Here is a 22,018-nt window from a genome sequence, read left to right on the forward strand (position 1 = left end):
TAGCAATAATCACCACCACCACCCCAACCTCCACCCTCTAATAAACGTTCCCCAACCTTTTCTCTATTTATCATCTCCCATTCATCTATCAATTACTACGGCAAGTTGTTTCGAGTTGAACCTCACATTGCAATTTTCTTTTATTATTTCTTCCTATTTTTATTTGATTTTATTCTTTTTAATGTTTAAAATTATTTTCAAAACTTTTATACCTACGAAATTAAATCCTACACTGTTTTCCTAAGACTTCAATTATGTCACCTTTTACTCTTCGGCCTGAGAAACAAATGTCTACAAGACCTGCCTAGCAACGACTCTACATAAGTGCATACTTGACCTGCTTATGAACTTCAACTATATTTGTTTTCAGCGCAAGACAATGATGTTCTGTTTACTCTCTTGAATGCGATCATTGTGTTTTGGATATTAACTGAATTGCTACGATATGAATCAATGTTAAGTTTTTGCCTGTGTTCAATGTATTAGTTGTTTTAAGATCTTTATATCTTGCCCTATTTTACTATTTGGCTGATGATGACACTTGTAATGTGTCGACACCGGTCCCAATAAACAAGTTGTGACTTCTTTTTAGTTCAACTTACAACGGAGTATTGAAAGGTGGATCCTTCTAATATTGTACATCTTCTTAGATTTGGATTCTCACGAAATATGCTCAAATATTTTAGTACTGATCTGATAGAAAACAATATGTCCAGTGTCTTGGAAATTCCTCAATAGAATGCAATGTAAATTCGGTAATCGTTCAGGGTTCGAACCTGGGCCCAATTATGTTCGTGATTTTCATAAATGATTTGCCTAAACATGGAAAAATTCCAAGTCTCCTTTATGCCGATGACTTAAAAATATTCAGACCAGTTAGCTCATCACAAGACTGTCTCTTACTACTAAAAGACCTTGATGGTATTCTGATGTCGAGTCAAGAACAAACTAAAATTTAACGTCTCAAAATGTGTAACAATGTCATTCACCCGGAAAAAGAATAAACTATCTTTCCATACAAGCTGGGTGCAAACGCAATGCAGGAAGTTGACCAAGTCAGTGACCTTGGCGTCTGGCTTGACAAGGGTCTTACTTTCACAGCTCATGTAAACACAGTGACAGGAGAGGCCTACCAGGCATTGGGATTTGTCATACGGAACACAAAACTGTTCAGGACAACAAATTTCATCATAGCACTCTATAATGCCTTTGTACGAACTAAATTGGAATATGCTAGCATTGTATGGAATCCAAGGTTCGATAAATATATTAAGTTAATCGAAAGAGTACAAAAACGTTTTGCAAGATTCCTACATTACCAAACACATGGCTGGTACCCATTTATGGTGCCATACAAAAATTTACTAACCAGTGTCAGAATGACCCACCTTGAAATTCAGCGAAAAATTATCAATGCCAAGTACCTGCATAAATGATTAAACAATAAAATAGATAATATGTACTTACTGTCCCTATTGAATTTTCGCATACCTCACTTGCACTCAAGAGAACGCAGCACGTCTAGGACTGAAAAAGCTCTGACGACCGCCCACAAACATTCACCACTCTATAGGTTATGTGGCAACTATAATGAAACGGTTAACATAGACAATAACTTGGACTTCAACATGTAAGTAAATGAATAAATAAATATATATGATCGTGAGGATAAATAATGTTTTCATCATTGTCCACTGGAGGAAATTCTCCGGGTCTGAATTCCAGGAAGGCTTTCTAATTCATTTCAGACATAAGTTTCAGCAGCAGATGACGAAGGCTCTGTGACATCTTTAGCCGCACGGTCAAAAGCACGTAGGAGTTTTGTACCTTGAGAAGAAAACTTCATCTTCCTACTAGGTGTCAAACATTTTGATAAGAGATTAAATCTTGAAAGCCCAGGATATCTGGACCTCTGATGTAAGAACCACACCATTTCGTTCAGTTCCTTCAGCAAGGAGAATCGTCGAAAATTTTTCGCCTCGATTGGAATATCTTCTTCACTGCAATATGAAAGTAGTACAGAGATGAATATTTTATCACTATCACAGAAATGTTCTGCCAGAAGGTTCAGCCCAACACCACCTAAATTGCGATGTCTTCCTACTTCGTGCTTCAAAACCTGAGGTGGCGATGAAAGTACCATCACAGCATCAGCCTCAGCGAATGCCTCTTGACACCAATCAAAAGGATCCTGTGGAAAGGAATGATAAAAATTACAGAAAAATTTATATTATCTGTATGAATAAAGATGCTATAAGGGTAAAATGGTCAAAAATGACATAACAGGAGAACTAGATCAATAAGAATGAAAAATATAATACAGGGAGTTGAGTTACTTTTGGCCTTTGTCCAAAACCAAGCATAGCTCACACTTGGCTTCGGCCACACTAGTCACCATCTCTGTTGACTGACAAGTTCCTCTCGGTGGGCCAAAATCCACACATTCATAACAGCCCTGACTATGCAATGTGTCTTGCAAAATTTTGTTCATAAGATCATAACATATCACATAACTGACAGATGAAATCCAGAAAAACAAACCCCCATTAACATGGCTTGAAGTCGAAACACCACTAAAGAACATGCAGAATGGGAAGTCCTTGGGTATGATAAAGGCAGCTGGAATATGAGGCTTAAATTGGCTATATAGAGTGCTCCCACTCTGAAATCAATCTTTCCAAACATTTCCCCACGGATAACCAGCGTGTACACACATGCTTTAACATTTTTCTAACATCAGTTTGGTACAAAGCTTGATACATTTTGAGATGATCTTTTCTCTTCAAGCTTTTGTCTAAATAATAATAAATATCAATTAGCATCTCATCAATTTTGACAGGAAGGGAGTCTGCACCCTTCATGGCAGCCAAATTAATCAAATAACATGGGCATCCCATAATAATAATGTTTTCGCACTGCTCTCTTAGTTTAGCAGCAACACCGTTTTTTCTTCCCATCATGACAGGAGCATTATCTGCGCTAAAAGCTATACAGTTTGCCATCGGAACGTCATATCTTTTCAGAACATCCAGGAGCAAATTAGCAATATTAATACCAGTAGAATTGCCTTCCAAATTTTCCATGGATAGCAAACGATTTTCAATCTTATTTGTTGAAAAACGAGACGACGATAGGACAGAGCTTACTGTCTTTATCATTGCTACCATCAGTTGAAATCGCAAAGGTTCAAAGTTTGAATCACCTTACTATCTGCATCACGGGCCATTTCATTAATTATGGCAGATGTTTTTGTTCTAGCATACGCATATTTCTTCGCAATGTCTGAATCTGGGAACATCTTTCTGAACAATGGCCCTGCGTGATCAGAACAAGACAATGCAAGGTTATGTTCAACAATGAACGCCGTGAACAAACATTCTGCTCGAGTGACTGCATCATCTTCCTTCCCACCTACAAAAAAATTTACTTAATTTTTTGTTCCTCTCGAGACAGCTTTGTGTTTCTATGTGACTGTGAGCTACAATATCTGTTTTCCCTCCATGCGAGATATTAATATCACATCGACACACGGAACAAAATGCATAATAGTTTCCTTTATTAGACTGTAAAATGAACAGAAATTCAGTTTTATAGGTATCCCTGAACACTTGGAGATAACGTTTGTTATGTTTTGTAGTCATCATGTGAAGAGAAAATACCACAAACTATTTATTATTTATTTGTGTCAGAGGTACCAATATATAAGAAATCAATTCAAATACAATTCAAAAAAATTAAATAATAAAAATATGAAGTATGTTAATCACACAAAATGAAAGACATATGAACAAATTAATTGTAAAAAAATAAAAAAAGGAGAAAGGAAGTATTACATGAAAATATCTACACTATATATACATTATTTACACAAGTTGTGACCAGTATTTGGCTACATTGATGGCATTACCACAAACTGTCATCGACACAACTCTCTGAAATACATTGAAGTCATTAGAATTATGAACTCTGATCAACACAAAAGCACTGAAGTACGCGAAACTACCACATACAAAACAGATCAATATGTCTCGTACATTATTAACATATGACTTCGACAGGGGGAAAAGCACAGAACCGCAAGAAAGAAACACATGGTCTAAAACTCCAATGAAACTACGCACAGAAACGAGCGCGCGAACCACACAATAACAAACTCACTCTTTCGTCCCGACCAACGGAGTCCCTAGCGGTCGCTAGTGCGCATGACCTTCTCTGACTCGTAGGACGATTGCCGTCCCGAATTCCCACCTGAACAGCACACACGCTGCTGTAGTGAGCGGGAAATACGATACATGAAGGCGACTGATGATCCGCCCGCCAAATAAAGCATCAAATACCGGTAAATATGCTTAAAAATGAGGTTGTGTAAATTAAACAAGCACATAAGAATTTGTCCTAGGGGAAGAGTACTGACCGTACTGGAGGTTATATTGGTCAAAAATAAGAAATAAAAATAAATCGGAAAACCGGAAGACGAGTTAAAAATCGGAAAGTTTCCGGGTAAATCGGAAGGGTTGGCAGGTATGATGCTTATAAGAAAATTACTGGGAACAGGGAAAGAATCTTGTGATTACATTTTAGGACATTGAAAATGCCTATGACTGTGTTCCTTGGAACAAGATCTGGGAATGCCTGCAAGACCTGAAAGTGAAGGTGCTATACCAGAATTGCTACAGCTGTGTTTGGATAGGCAATGGGAGATCAATATGGTGTGAAGGGGAAGGCCAAGGAAATGCTGGATGGACACAGTGAAATCAGATATGGAGGAGAGAGGTCTCAAATGGGAAGATGTCCTGGAACAGAAGATGTATGCAGACAGGAAGAGATGGCAAGTGCTTGTACACCACACCCGGGAAACTGGAGCTGAAAAATTATGATGATGACAATCAAGAAATGGGTACTTCTATGTGATAAGTCTACGAGTTTACAGCAGCCATGGCAAAAATGTGGATGTGCCTCGAGTCGCTGTGTAACAAGGTAATGCAACGTGCATTGCACCTATCAAGGGTGAGGAAACCCAAAGCGGAAGTGAATCTACTGTCTGACTTAGTGACAAATACTATCAAAGGGTAGAGAAGGGCCCACCTATTCGGGTCCACCTATTCAATACCATTAACTTGTATAGTGTCTTATATTACATAAAACACTATACTATATAATAGTATACAAGATACTATATGGTATTGAATAGGTGGACCCTTTAAAGATAAAAATTTCATTGTTCCGTATTGAAATTATTGATGTTAAAAATTAAATAACTGGAGGTTCAACCTATTCAATACATTTCTATTTAAATGGGACCGGTTTCGACCTTAGTCTAGGTCATCATCAGCCATAAAAAACATGTAAAATTTTTAAGAATGTTGGAGGTCAGTTTTTCACTGTTAGGCACAAAGACACGACATCACATTCTGTTCTGCACAAAGTCACAACATTAACAATCAACTTGCGAAGATCAAAAAGGCTTGAATTCGCAGACGAACAGATCTGTAGAAGAAAGCCGCCAGCTCCCGGTGACTACGTAGCACACTCAAGGTCACGCGCTGTGGCCAAACACCAAAGTAGAGTGGAGAAAGTTTCGAAGGTCCAGAACCTGTCACGGCTGCGGGAAGCCAAGTGCGTATATAAAAGTATACGATGCCAAGTAGTATAACCGAATGAGCACCCGTACTCCAGCTAAGATCTTGGTAAACAGTTAACTTGAAAAAACAATTGTAGAGAGAAGAAAAAAATGTAGTAAAAAGCGCAATATCAGAAAACAAATGAAAACTTATATGCACAGTGCGCTATTTTAAAAAAATTTTTAGGTTATGATTGAAGTAGTCGAAGTTTGCGCAAGATAAAAATTTTTGAAAGAGGAGAATAAATTAAACGAAGAAGAGTGATAGTGAAATAAGAGAAAGAATAAAAGAAATTGAAGTTAGATGGTAATGAGGAAAGATAAGATAGGGAAATGAAGGAGGGGTAGTTTAAGGTGGGTTAGGAGGGTGGGTTATTGGAGGTAGAAAATGTGGGTAGGAACTATGTAAGACATGGAAAATAGAATTGGGGTTTTGGAATTTGGAATTTTTGAGAAGAAGAATTAGGAAGTCAAAAAGGATATTGGGTTTTTCAGAAATGTCGTTTAAATTGAAATTAGGGTTGAAGTACTGGTCAATGTGGATAAAGCAGTTTTCAGTAATGTTTAAGAGGGGGCCTTTGTTAATGATTTTAAGTATGTTTATGTCATTGTCAATAGTGGTGAAATTATGTTTGGAGTCTTGTATGTGCTGTCCTATGGCAGAGAATCTGTTGTATTTAATGGCGTTGACATGTTCAGAGTACCTGATATTGAAGTTGCGGCCAGTTTGTCCGACGTAGGAGGAACTGCAGTTGTTGCATTTAAATCTGTATACACCAGATTTAGAAAAGGCATTAGACTTATTTAGAGATTTAGAGTTGTGTAAGATATCAAGACTTCTATTGTTAGTTCTAAAAGAAATTTTCATATTATGTTTTTTAAAGATATTAGTTATTTTATAAGCATCCTGAGTAAAAGTGAAGGTGGAAAAAGCAGTTGGTTTTATTGTGTCTTTAGATAAAGTAGTTTTTGGACGGTGTTTGAATTTGTTGATGATGCGGTTAATGAAGGAGTTGTTAAAGCCATTAAATTTAGCAATGTTGCGGATGGTGTTTAATTCATTATTTAAATCTTTTTTGGACATAGGGGTGTTGAAGGCACGAAAAATTAAGCTGTTATAAGTAGCACGTTTATGAGCTTGGGGGTGTGAAGAATCTTGTCTTATTGTAGTTGCTGTTTGGGTTGGTTTTCTGAAAATTTTGTAAGATAAAGAAGAAGGATGTCTAGTAATAGTTAGGTCTAGAAAATTAAGAGTTTGGTTGTGTTCTGATTCGAGGGTGAATTTAATGTTAGAGTCTAAGTTGTTGAGATGAAGAAGTGTAGAGGCTGCGTTGGTTGATTCCTCATTTAATATTACCAGTGTGTCGTCGACATATCTCGCCCAAAAGAGGATGTTGGAGAAATTATTATTATTATTAATTCTTGTGTTTTCTAAGAAGTCGAGGTAAATTTCAGCAAGAATGCCAGAAGCAGGTGAGCCCATAGCCAAGCCATCTTGTTGATAAATGGTGTTGTCAAAGGTAAAATAATTATTGTTGAGAACTAATTTTAAAATAGACATGAAGTCTTGAATTTCAAGTTTACTTAGGTTACTGAATTTGTTTAGGTTGTTGTTTATAATGGGGAATAATTTTGGAATTGGAATACTAGGGTACATGTTGACAATGTCAAAAGAATGGAGAGAAAAATTTGGTTGGATTTCAAAATTTTTTTAATTTGTTGATTAGATCAGAAGTGTTTTTGATAGATTTGTTGGATAAAAATCGATAATTTTTTAGTAAAAATGTTTGGATGAATTTAGAAGTGTTGTATAGGGGACTGGGTCTGTAATTGATAATTGGACGGATAGGAATGTTAGTTTTGTGAATTTTATTCTTTCTCTTATTTCACTATCACTCTTCCTCGTTTAATTTATTCTCCTCTTTCAAAAATTTTTGTCTTGCGCAAACTTCGACTACTTCAATCATAACCTAAAAATTTTTTTAAAATAGCGCACTGTGCATATAAGTTTTCATTTGTTTTCTGATATTGCGCTTTTTACTACATTTTTTTCTTCTCTCTACAATTGTTTTTTCAAGTTAACTGTTTACCAAGATCTTAGCTGGAGTACGGGTGCTCATTCGGTTATACTACTTGGCATCGTATACTTTTATATACGCACTTGGCTTCCCGCAGCCGTGACAGGTTCTGGACCTTCGAAACTTTCTCCACTCTACTTTGGTGTTTGGCCACAGCGCGTGACCTTGAGTGTGCTACGTAGTCACCGGGAGCTGGCGGCTTTCTTCTACAGATCTGTTCGTCTGCGAATTCAAGCCTTTTTGATCTTCGCAAGTTGATTGTTAATGTTGTGACTTTGTGCAGAACAGAATGTGATGTCGTGTCTTTGTGCCTAACAGTGAAAAACTGACCTCCAACATTCTTAAACATTTTACATGTTTTTTATGGCTGATGATGACCTAGACTAAGGTCGAAACCGGTCCCATTTAAATAGAAATGTATTGAATAGGTTGAACCTCCAGTTATTTAATTTTTAACATCAATAATTTCAATACGGAACAATGAAATTTTTATCTTTAAATGCACAAGCTAACCAAGCTAAACAAAAAGCCTTCTCTTACATGGGCCTTAAGATCAAGATCGCTAAATTAGGAAAAGACATCGACTTCCTGAAACAATGCATATCCTACAATCTTACCCCCAAATTTCTTCAAAGTTGTACCAGAAAAAACATTTCTTCTCCTCACATGTTAAAAACCCAAAAAATAACCAACAAAATTTGGCTAAAAAACGAAATTCGTTTCTTATACAAGAAAAAATCATTTTTAAACAACAGATTATACGAAACACATCTAGAAATTGCTAATCTTCTCCCGAGTGCACAATGGAACCTCTTCCTAACTCAAGTAGACGATAAATTATTTCATGTACTGTCAATCAAACAACAAACCCTTGAGAAGAAACTCAAAATTCTCAAGAACAACTCTTCTTCACATAAATTCCAGTTTAAGAACCGTAACACACCCTCCAAAACTATTGAACAATTCCATCCTCCCATCGTAAATCTATCTAGAACAACTCTGAGTGATGATGAAAACTCAATCCTTTCGAAGGGCTTCAAACACAATTGGCCCAATCTTAACACTTTCAATGTAGCCACCAATTTAATTATTGAATCTGAAATAGCCATTAACAAAATGCCAACAGATGAACAAGATGAAATCAGATATGAAGTAAAAAGGAAACTTGAAAAAATCTTCATTAACAATAACAAAAACACTTCTCTTATTAATAATAATAATAATAATAATAATAATTTAATTAAAGATAATAAAACCATTTCAGATCTTAAAAAGAAAATCAATGACAATAATCTCATTATCACCAAATCTGATAAAGGCAACACTACTGTCATAATGGATAAAACTGACTACTTAGATAAAACCAAAAACTTTTTCAGTGACCCTTCTTTTTCTATAATAAAAAAAGACCCAACCACAAAAATCCAACGCCTACTCAAACATACTTTAAAAAACGTTTCCTTTCTCCTCACAGATCAAGAAAAAACTAAACTAATAAACATGAACCCTGGACTACCCACTGCCAAAGCCCTCCCTAAAATTCACAAAACTAACATTCCTATCCGTCCAATTATCAATTACAGACCCAGTCCCCTATACAACACTTCTAAATTCATCCAAACATTTTTACTAAAAAATTATCGATTTTTATCCAACAAATCTATCAAAAACACTTCTGATCTAATCAACAAATTAAAAAATTTTGAAATCCAACCAAATTTTTCTCTCCATTCTTTTGACATTGTCAACATGTACCCTAGTATTCCAATTCCAAAATTATTCCCCATTATAAACAACAACCTAAACAAATTCAGTAACCTAAGTAAACTTGAAATTCAAGACTTCATGTCTATTTTAAAATTAGTTCTCAACAATAATTATTTTACCTTTGACAACACCATTTATCAACAAGATGGCTTGGCTATGGGCTCACCTGCTTCTGGCATTCTTGCTGAAATTTACCTCGACTTCTTAGAAAACACAAGAATTAATAATAATAATAATTTCTCCAACATCCTCTTTTGGGCGAGATATGTCGACAACACACTGGTAATATTAAATGAGGAATCAACCAACGCAGCCTCTACACTTCTTCATCTCAACAACTTAGACTCTAACATTAAATTCACCCTCGAATCAGAACACAACCAAACTCTTAATTTTCTAGACCTAACTATTACTAGACATCCTTCTTCTTTATCTTACAAAATTTTCAGAAAACCAACCCAAACAGCAACTACAATAAGACAAGATTCTTCACACCCCCAAGCTCATAAACGTGCTACTTATAACAGCTTAATTTTTCGTGCCTTCAACACCCCTATGTCCAAAAAAGATTTAAATAATGAATTAAACACCATCCGCAACATTGCTAAATTTAATGGCTTTAACAACTCCTTCATTAACCGCATCATCAACAAATTCAAACACCGTCCAAAAACCACTTTATCTAAAGACACAATAAAACCAACTGCTTTTTCCACCTTCACTTTTACTCAGGATGCTTATAAAATAACTAATATCTTTAAAAAACATAATATGAAAATTTCTTTTAGAACTAACAATAGAAGTCTTGATATCTTACACAACTCTAAATCTCTAAATAAGTCTAATGCCTTTTCTAAATCTGGTGTATACAGATTTAAATGCAACAACTGCAGTTCCTCCTACGTCGGACAAACTGGCCGCAACTTCAATATCAGGTACTCTGAACATGTCAACGCCATTAAATACAACAGATTCTCTGCCATAGGACAGCACATACAAGACTCCAAACATAATTTCACCACTATTGACAATGACATAAACATACTTAAAATCATTAACAAAGGCCCCCTCTTAAACATTACTGAAAACTGCTTTATCCACATTGACCAGTACTTCAACCCTAACTTCAATTTAAACGACATTTCTGAAAAACCCAATATCCTTTTTGACTTCCTAATTCTTCTTCTCAAAAATTCCAAATTCCAAAACCCCAATTCTATTTTCCATGTCTTACATAGTTCCTACCCACATTTTCTACCTCCAATAACCCACCCTCCTAACCCACCTTAAACTACCCCTCCTTCATTTCCCTATCTTATCTTTCCTCATTACCATCTAACTTCAATTTCTTTTATTCTTTCTCTTATTTCACTATCACTCTTCCTCGTTTAATTTATTCTCCTCTTTCAAAAATTTTTGTCTTGCGCAAACTTCGACTACTTCAATCATAACCTAAAAATTTTTTTAAAATAGCGCACTGTGCATATAAGTTTTCATTTGTTTTCTGATATTGCGCTTTTTACTACATTTTTTTCTTCTCTCTACAATTGTTTTTTCAAGTTAACTGTTTACCAAGATCTTAGCTGGAGTACGGGTGCTCATTCGGTTATACTACTTGGCATCGTATACTTTTATATACGCACTTGGCTTCCCGCAGCCGTGACAGGTTCTGGACCTTCGAAACTTTCTCCACTCTACTTTGGTGTTTGGCCACAGCGCGTGACCTTGAGTGTGCTACGTAGTCACCGGGAGCTGGCGGCTTTCTTCTACAGATCTGTTCGTCTGCGAATTCAAGCCTTTTTGATCTTCGCAAGTTGATTGTTAATGTTGTGACTTTGTGCAGAACAGAATGTGATGTCGTGTCTTTGTGCCTAACAGTGAAAAACTGACCTCCAACATTCTTAAACATTTTACATGTTTTTTATGGCTGATGATGACCTAGACTAAGGTCGAAACCGGTCCCATTTAAATAGAAATGTATTGAATAGGTTGAACCTCCAGTTATTTAATTAGGTGGACCCTTCTCTATCATTTGATAGTGATCAACTGTCAATACGGACTATAATGAAATTCATAACCTACGATTAGTGACGAATAATATAAATGCATGTCCAACCCTTGTCCCTTTTGTCTACAGGGTCGGGTATAAAGAGAGATGAATCTTCATATTGAGTTTTTACAATTTCATGCCCTTTCTGACATCCTCATCAGAGGAGTTAATGAGATGAATGATGTGATATATGATAGTACGAAGGGACAGGGTGAAACTGGGGTCTGCTCAAGACTTTACGTCCTCATCTGACACATGAATCATATTCAACAGCGTCATGTGCCCTCACTCCATATGAGCAATACAGAGGGGTTTGGAACTGAATCCAGGCTTTTGACATGCTATCTAGTGATTAGAAAATGTCTACCACCACCTCTCCTACCCTGCTGGCCAACATTCCGATGGTGAAATTTTATTGACTATCGGGACTCGAGCCAGCTAACCATGGTGTCAGACCACATAAATTTGATGCCTTAATGATCACTGCCACCAGGAGGGCTGACGAATAACATAAACACTGTAATAGAGTCAGTTTCTCTCAATGGTTGGCTGGCAGGTGCGCCCAGCTTATCTGCCTCCCGTTGACTCATCACTTCCCATTACACAGCCCAGCGACAGCATGCATACCTGCTAACTTCACAACACCCAAAATCAGGAAAAATCAGGAGATAAAATTGGTCAAAACTGCTTATTCTACATGTCTTGCGCAAACAGTACTATGATATATTTATAACACTTATTGTCTCAAAGCCCGACTGTTGCTAATACTAGGCTACTCTATTACCTCACAGGAAGTATGTAAGCGAGATGATCAGTCTCTGATAAGCCTTCCGAAAATAGTATGAACTCATGCTCCACACGTGTGAATCGGTCATGCACTTTGATGCCATTACTTAGCAAATGCATAGATTAATATATTGCATCAAGTACCCGAGCGATTATGCAAAGCGCAATGCTGTTTGTATCAAATAACTAGATGTTGTACCCGCGCTTCGCTATGGAATTCTCAGAAAGACTGTCCTTATAGTTTTCCCAACTGAAGTCAACATAGGTCATAATAATGACATCAGTACAAATGTCACGATTAAAAGTAATGCTGTCATATGAAATATTTGATAAAATGAAAAACAGCACATTTTCTCACTTTTAAAGAAAAGTACTATGGTGTCGATCAAACAGTTGGAAGTTTCAGAGCTAGAATGACCAGACTGCAGACAGCCGCGAACACTCCTGTGTCATTATTCCATTTAAGATGATGCTTGTTGTTTAAAGGAGCGTAACATCTAGGTCATCGGCCCCTAATGGTACTAAATGAGACGAAATGTAATGACAATTTAAAAGCCCGAAATCATCCACTAACGAGAATTCAAAACGTAATGATGAAGAATGAATGGATGGATACGAATTAAAAACAATCAGTGGATCCGACCCGCAATGCCTCACATTCCCAGAAACTAGCGTTAAACAATAGTATTACTGACCTAGGGACTGCTTCTAGAGCACAATTCTGAATCGATGATGGTTGTAGTCTAAAGGGGTCCAAAATCCAGGTCATCGGCCTCTCATAATGGTACTTATTGCTAGGAAAGTAGAACCATGGTATTTGTCATTTTGCAGTACTAATCAAATGTAGCATAAACTCGCGGTATTCCACACATTATGGTACTACTACTCACAGGTAATGTAATGCGCACATGTAACACAGACCTATGGTGTTTCTCACATTGCGGCGCCATTTACAGGCAACGCAAACCTATGGTACTAATCACAGGGACTTTTACTATTCCGTGGTGTTCCTCACATAGTGGTACTAATCATAGGCAACGCAGACCCATGGTGTCGCTCATATAGTGGTACTAATCATAGGTACTGTAAAACTAACCCTGACATACTGGTACTAAGCGCAAGTAAAAGCGACTCATGGTGTTCTCCACGTGGTGGTACTAATTACAAGTAGTCTCATGGATCTAATTCGATCATCCCTTGGTCGCCCATGTATGTTTGGTCCCTGAGAGCTATTTAATTTCGCTCAAGTCCCGCTACGCGCCACCTGGGAGTATCACCTCTCCCCCTGCTACGCCAGCGTGGTAGGTTCATGGTTATTCCGTTTAAGTGTGCACACTACTCATTTCAATCACTGCCTCAGAGTAGGGATCGAGTAGCTGGAATACTATGATGATCCAGTGTGTTACATACCAGTAGTATCAGAAAATGTAATCAGAGGAATGGCATGTTAAAGAAGAGAGATCTAACTCCCCAGCTACTTCCTAACAATATTCAGGCAGGCTGTTATACTAGATATGGAGCAGTAAAATGGCAGCGGAATACACAAAGCACATCACAACAAACAATGGTCAATGTAACGTTATTGTTGATCAATTTTATGAGCTTTCTATTTGCAGGCCTTCACATTAAGTTTTCTTCCGACTCTGTGATATTACAGCATCTAATGTAAAGCGGGTCCTTATTTCCTTCATGACTCCCTCTTGTGTTATTATTCAAGAGATCATTCCTTTATGACTTTTTTCTCATTCTTATAATCATATTCACAATTTAATCACCATATTATTATATTTGCTACGGTAAAACTAAATAAGACAAAAATAATCAGAAATTGTACTCTCTATAACTTTTGTTATGTAGTACTTTTCGATATGACCAATAAGATAGGTAGGCCTAATAACAAATTTAATTTTTGGCACCTTCCTCTAAACTACCATTTTGAACAGCGTGAATAAAATTATTTATAGCGTAGACTGTAGTTCCTTATTCCCCGACTTTACATACCGATTTTCATTAAATTCTGTTCACCCATTTTTTGTACCTCAGCACTGATATGGACTTAGCAAGAAAACTCCAAATTCATGAATATCTCTTATAGCTGGTACGGTACAAATGTATAAGATATACATGATAGGAAATTTAATAATATATAACTATCTATCAATAGCCAAGCAGGCATCAATTTTTGGTAAAGAGACAAAGTCTCTCATAGTGCATTGGCAATGCCAGTAGCTCCAAGTAGCCTACCCAGTGGCCTCCACGGTATGCACTAGCCAGCGTCTTGGTAGGTGTGCTAGGTACCAACTGATGAGCCCAACCTAGCACACGAGGGCAAAACGCTGGCAACCAGGAATGAGTTAGCTGGAAAATTTTATAATGTCCAATAACAGACCGTTTATATTGGTATTATAAATTTACTCATTCGGGACGGATATTTCAAGTTCCCTATGGGAATCAACATCTATAAATAAGATGCTCCTTTTTTCAGAAATTTTGTTAAGATTCCTCGTAGGGTTGAATTTTTGGTCTAAATGGATAAACATGTTCTCGAAAGTACTGAGTAGTATGCCTTTGCTTCTGCTATGTAAAATATTAAGGTCTCCTTCTAAAGATGAAAAGGAATGATTGTAATCAGTCATATGCAAGATCATGGCCGAGAATTTATTATATTTTTTAGCATTAAAATGCTCCTGATAGCTGATACTAAAGTTTCTTCTGGTTTGCCCCACTTAGCTCGCTTTGCATCGTGGGCATTTCAGTTCATACACTCCTGAATTTGAGAATTTACTAAAACCATTAACTGAACTTGTGTTATAGAAGATTAGAGAAATAGTGTTACTGGTTTTAGAGGCAATTGTGAAATTTCTTCTTTTGAACAAATTGGAGACTTGATAAATTTTATTATTGTTATATGTAAAAGTGATTACTTTTTAATTTTGTTTTCATGAAAACGCCTACAATGCATATAAACACTGGAAAGTGGAACTTTTATTCATAAGATATATTAATAGTTCATTTAGAATTTCCAATTACTTTCTTCTTCATCATCATCATCATCATCATCATCATTTCCCATTATCCAACTCTCCACTTTATTTGGTCTTTCCACCACTCCTCCTCCAAAACTGTGTCCCAGTCCAGGTTTCTTTCTCTAATACTGCATTGGATTGTGTCCTTCCATCACGATCGTGTTGGTCTGTGGCCTCTCCTTCCTTGCATTTGCATTCCCATCACCTTTTTTGGCATTCTTTCATCAATGATAAGATATCCATTAGGTTCAACCTTTTCAATACTTATTAGGTATGTGTTAATGGTACAAATACCATTCCCATCACCTTTTTTGGCATTCTTTCATCAATGATATCTAGTAGGTTCAACCTTTTCAATACTAATTAGGTACGGTTTATGTTACAAATACCTTTTATTCAACTTTGGGACCGGTTTTGACATATATGTCATCATCAGCCATAAAATGAATCACAATATATAAGCAAAGACATAATCTGTAACTGACTATTCACACTATGTGTCATGACAGAAGATTAACGGCTTAATAATTAAATCTGGTGCAGTGACACACTCACACGATATGCGTCAACCAGAGCGTCGAGAACTTATTTGAGTCACTTGTAATTTATACCTGATAAAATTTTAATACTGATGAATATGAAATCAGTCAGTGCAAAATGATGTTAGTCTTGTGAGAAGGAGATATAAAATGTGGTAGGTCTGGAGGGGAGGAAGATGGGGGGAAGAAAAAGATCTTGTTAGGGGATTAGTAGGTTTAAGGTAGGTCTTGTGAACAATGTAGTGAGGGTTTGTAACGTGATAGGGTACTGTGTATTGCGAAAAATATTGACCTCCTATTTGGAAGATTAAAATACTTAAATACTTTAATTAAAAAATCAAATAGAATGTTAGTTTTTTTCTGAGATTTTGTTCGAAACCGGTCCCAAAGTTAAATAAAAGGTATTTGTAACATAAAAATGTACCTAATTAGTATTCAAAAGGTTGAACCTAATAGATATCCTATCGATCTCAGTTCAGTACGGAAACATTAATGAAGTTCATATCTTTAAATAAATTCTTTCATCACTCATTCGCTTTATGTGCCCAAACCATCTTAGTCGGCTCTTCTCTATTCTATCATTCATTTTTTCCACTCCAACTTCTTCCGGGATTTTCTCATTCCTGATTTTGTCTCTTCTACCCTTCTGTATCATACTCCTCAAGAACTTCATTTTGGCTGCCTGTATTCGATTCTCATCCTTCTCTGACATTGTCCAAGTTTCTGCTCCGAAAGTTGTTATGGGTACATAATACATCTTGTACATAGTTTCCTTTGCTTCCATTGGCACATCTTTGTCCCATAAACATGATTTCTACACTATGATAGAAACCGCTTCCAGCTTGAATCCTCTTACTAATTTCAGCATCCAATCGAGCATTCTCCATTAATTCACTCCCCAGGTATTTGAACGTCTCCACTACTTCCAGCGGCTTGTCTGCAACTCTAATCTGACCTTTCCCTTCTTTCTCCCCTCTACTCATAACAAGAGTTTTACTATTTTCTACACTTATTTTCAATCCACATTCTTTGATTTTCCCAGTCACCAAATCCAACTGTTCTTGAACATTCATGTCCTCTTCTTCCCAAACCACAATATCATCTGCAAATAACATCATGTTCATTTCTCTTCCTCCATATGCTGCCTCTGGTGTTCTCATGATGTCTTCCATTACTATTGTTAATAGGATTGGCGACAAAACACTTCCCTGTCTCAGCCCACTAATTATTTTGTACCAACTTGACCTGCCAAATTGTGTTCGCATGCAACTACAACATTCCTTGTACATTGCCATGATCATTTTTATTAATCCCTGTCCAATTCCTTTTTGCACCAGACTGTCCCAAACTTTAGTCCTGGGGACACTGTCATATGCCTTTTCAATGTCAATGAATGTCATCACCATATCATTCACATACCCCCATTGCTTTTCCATTAGTTGTCTCATAATGAAAATGGGCTCTATTGATGACCTTTCACTTCTGAAACCAAACTGATTTTCCTCTATCTGATTTTCAACCCGCAACATTATCCTACTTTCCAGTATCCTCTCCATTATCTTAGCAACATGGGATATCAGAGTAATTCCCCTGTAGTGCTTCAATACTTTCTTATCGCCTTTCTTGAAAACTGGAATGATTATTCCTTTTTGCCAATTCTCAGCAACCTCTTTATTATCCCAGACATTCCTGAGAACCTGATATGACCACTGCAGGCCTACAGCTCCAGCTGCGTTGAAATTCCACTGAAATTTCATCTATTCCAGCATTCCATTCTTCATCTTTCTTACTGCCATTTCAATTTAATTAATTATAATTTCTTTATCCATTTCTTCATCAACTAATAGCCTTTCCTGGTCGTCCACTGAATGACTGTCATCAGTTCTTACGTCCAGCAACTTCTGAAAATACTCTCTCCATCTATTCCTTATTTCTTCTGGCTTTGTTAGTATTATGCCGCCTTCATCCTTCACAAATCTGCTGTTTAGTTGCTCTCTCTTCTTGTTTCTTAAGATACCATACAATAATTTCTTGCTTCCCTGCATATCATCTCTAAATTTCTGTGTGAATGAGGCACAACTTTTCTTCTTCCACTACTTTCTTGGCCAAATTCTTTGCCTCCACATATTTTCTTCTACTTTCTTCAGTCTTAGATGTTTTCCATGCTTTCTCTGCCACTTTCTTTTTCTTCACTTTTATCTTTACCCTATCATCCCACCAATGTCTCTCTTTGTCTTTCACATTTCCTGATGTTCTACCACATACCTTTTCTGCACATCTAACCAGTGCTTCCTTAAATCTTTTCCATTCATCTTCAACATTCCCCATCTCCGTCCTGGGTACCAAGGGTGTTATTTCCCTTTGAAATTCTTCATGTATGCTTTACTCCTACTTCCATACTTCTTTTCTCTCTTCTTAATGGGAGTTTTTCAATCTTTTCCACTTTCAGTTTTTCTATCACAACTCTATGATCTCCACCAAAGGCTTCTTCAGGCATGGCTGTAACATCTAAAAGGTTCTTCTGGTGTTCTTTCTCTATGAATATATAATCACTGATGGTTTTCGTTTGTCTATCTCCCCAACCATGCCTTGTAATCTTCTGACTGTTCTCCTTCCTAAACCAGGTGTTTCCAACAATCATTTGGTTCCTCATGCAAAAATCCACCAACAACTCGTCTTCTGGATTAACATTTCCATATCCAAATGACCCTTTCCTTGGCCTTGTCTTTCCATTCCAACTTGTGCACTTAGATCTCCCATTAATAGCACTTCCTTATCTTCTATCTGTCTCTCCACTTCCTCTGAAAAGTCTTCTAGATGCTTATCAATGCAACCTGTTTGTGGGGCATGCAACTGAAATAGATCTTTCATGCCATTTTCAATCTGGAGTCTCATCACCGTCATCCTATCGCTGATGCATTTCGCAGATTCCACATATTCTTTGGATTTCTTTTCTGGGTATGATAGCCACTCCATTTTTTGCTTCAGGTCTTCTGCTGTAATACAGCCTGTATCCTTCTTTCAGAAGAATCTCTCCCGTACCCCTCTTCTTGGTCTCGCACAGTACAAGTTTGGCTATATCTTTTTCTTTCATGAAGTCAACCAGTTCTTCTGTCTTTCCCGTCAATGTCAGGACATTTACTGTCGCAATCTTGATGTAGTTTTTAATTTATAGATAGTAATTTCAACTGTCTGGCTTATATACTAGAATACTATGAATAAGGTAAGATTTCCCACAAAACAAACAGTGTACAGTAGAAGTCCGTTATAGTGAGATTCACAACAGCGGAAAATTTACTCGCTATAGCAGATTGTCGTTATATCCGATTTTTGTATACAAGTCGGAAAACTCCCCATACACATTAAAATCGGTATGAAACAGTAATCAGTTTGTTCAAAATGTGCGTTATCGCGGATGATATCCACAGTACGACTTGCATGTTTGTTATTTCTCGAAATGCGATACTACGTGAAAGTGTATGTTTAATTTCATACTGAAAAAATTACAATTTCGTATTTCTCCAAATCCAAGACGATCCCCACTTTTTTCTTCAAAAATTTAAATCAGGCTCAAAAAGTGCTTTTTAAAATCATATGAATGCCTTTGTTGTACAGTACACGTTTTTATACTATTTCAGACGCTGAACAGTGGCTTTCGTTATGCCGCATTTATTTCTGCGGGTTTAATAACCACTAATTTAAAATTAGCATCATAATACCGAAGAGAACGCGTTGAAAATTTTCAGGCAATATCTAGTCCATGCGCCTCTTCAATACGGCGATCCGTCAGGAAAATATTGCTGTCTATAAAACTGTTATGGTACTTTGACTCAGCGTCAGATATAACCGGCTACCGCTACATGCACGTCTCGCTTGCCGGGTTCAGCCAACTTCAGCAGCTAGCGATGTTGAAGGTCAATGAATGAGTTTATGGTGTCACGGTATGGCCTTTCCGCCATTGTGTTTTTTGTGCACATACCGGTACCTTACAATTTCATTTTCGACTTCTTTAAAGTGTCCTTGTTGCGGACCACTGAATGCAGTTTCTCTATCTTTGTCTTCATGTCGACGCCAAATATTGGCTTTAGTTAGGCCTATGCCATATTTTCTGGCGGCTGCACAATTATTCTACATTTCCGAGTGTTCAATAACCATTAATTTAAAATTGGCATCATATCATCGACAAGAACCTGTTGAAAATTTGCCGGCAATACCTGCTCCACGTATCTTTAAGACTATACATCACGAAAATATTCTTGCTGTCTATGAAATTTAATTTTACTAAGAGTCAGGTACAGTAGACGGGTTATAACTCTGCCACTGAGTAGCCGTGGCCTTTCTAAGAAATCGAAGGCTCGCATGTTTTGATGTAATTCTGCAGATTTGAGAAAAGTTTTTGTAGAGGCTAAGAGAATGTCATTCTCTCTTCACTATTTCCCGAAATCCAGTGACATTACACACAGGCACTGTACAACCGGCTGTCACGGCTAGCAATGTATAATAAAGTGCGCGTGCGGGGTTGAAAAGAAGCAGCGTGGTTACCGCGAGAGTTGCCAGTGGTACTCATTACTGTTAGGTCGCGAATGCAAGATGACCCTTGATTTTTCGCATGAGATTCCGAGGGAAAAAAACGTCATCTTGGATTCGGAGAAATATGTGATCACTCCAGAGTTTCTTTCTACAAATTGCGTCGCCTAACTTAACCGTATATGAAAACATAATTGAAACGCATGCAGAGAAATGCGTTATCCTTGCTAAAATTTACATGTGAATAGCCTTTCTGAAATTTAACTAGACGCTAGAAAATATGAACTATCCTCTGAAATCAGCGATGTATTCTGTCATACCTTGAGGTGTATGAGATTCTTACTTAATTTCAGTATATAACATTAAAATTAAAACGTTTACTTCAGCCGTTATTTTGAACGAGTTAACAACTGATATCGGCTATGTTATTTACGCATTTATTACGAAAACTTGTTACCCTCTTTCATTTTGAATTTTCTTTAGAGAATAGCAGTCGTTGGGTATTACTAATCGACTCCAACATTGCCTTCGAATGTCGACGAGAGAGCTCGCAAATGCACAGTGTGAAAACTATACCGTACCAAAGATGATCGATCGCATTTTGTGGCAAACGTTGTTTACTTATTCAAACAGCGTCACCTATCCTAACTTAACTGTACTATACATATGATGAAAACATATTTCAAGCGCCAGTAGAGAAATGATAACTTTCTCGCTATAACTTTACATGATAATAACCTTTCCGTAATTTAACCAGATGCAAGAAAATATAAACTAACTTGTGAATTCAATTATGCACTCTGCCATAACTCGAGGTGTATCCCATTTTTACATAATTGCAGTATTTAGCATTAAAATTAAGCAATCGTTTATTCAGCCTTTATCTTTAACGAGTTAAGAACTGTTATCGGACACATTATTTACGGATTTATTACAAAAATATGTTCTCCTTCATTTCAAATTTTCTTTACGGAACAGCAGTCGACAGGTATTACTAACAGATTCTGACATCGCCTTCGAATGTCAACGAGAGAACTCGCTAGTGAACATAGCGAGGAAACGATACTGAAGATAATCGATTGCACGCAACATAATCACTGGGGTGCATAATTATCGATTACGAAAAAATCGCGCGCTCTTAATCACTCGTAATAACGGATTTGTCAGTGATAGGGCTCTTGCTATAACCGAAGGATAATACACAGTTTAATATAGGAATTTTGAAGGGACAGCAAAATATTGTCGGTATAACAGGGTTCTCGTTATATGCCGTACTTGCTATAGCGGACTTCTACTGTATTTGATTTTAATTGATCTGGTTTTGGATTTTATGCTGCATTTTTTTTCTCCATATATTTGGATGCAGATTTTACTATTTGATCTTACATATAAATTTGGGCTCTAATGATGACAATGTCTCTCACTGAGAAACTCTCAAAGTTTTGGAATTAGCCAAGCTGATTGCAGGATCTTTGGCTGTATTAGTAGGGCACTACCTCCATCAGAAATGAACTGCTGCCTTGTATCTTACAAGCACAGACAGGCCACCATGCTATTTGACAAGACAGCAGTGAAGTGACATTACATTTTCTACTACTCACTTTGCAACTGCCTTAGAACGTTTT

At 36.9% G+C, this 22,018-nt stretch overlaps 1 protein-coding gene across 1 annotated transcript in view; it reads right to left on the minus strand.

The window, feature by feature from the left end:
* Positions 1-436: 436 nt before the first annotated feature.
* The window catches only part of LOC136864409 (uncharacterized), a 139,999-nt gene continuing 118,417 nt past the window's right edge, over positions 437-22,018 (minus strand). Inside the window, exon 8 of the mRNA XM_067141368.2 lies at positions 437-2,191. Within this exon, the coding sequence (XP_066997469.2) occupies positions 1,745-2,191 (447 nt within the window). The 3' untranslated portion in view covers positions 437-1,744. The remainder of the gene's footprint in view (positions 2,192-22,018) is intronic.

Source organism: Anabrus simplex, chromosome 1 (assembly GCF_040414725.1).
Source record: "Anabrus simplex isolate iqAnaSimp1 chromosome 1, ASM4041472v1, whole genome shotgun sequence".
Taxonomy (NCBI): domain Eukaryota; kingdom Metazoa; phylum Arthropoda; class Insecta; order Orthoptera; family Tettigoniidae; genus Anabrus; species Anabrus simplex.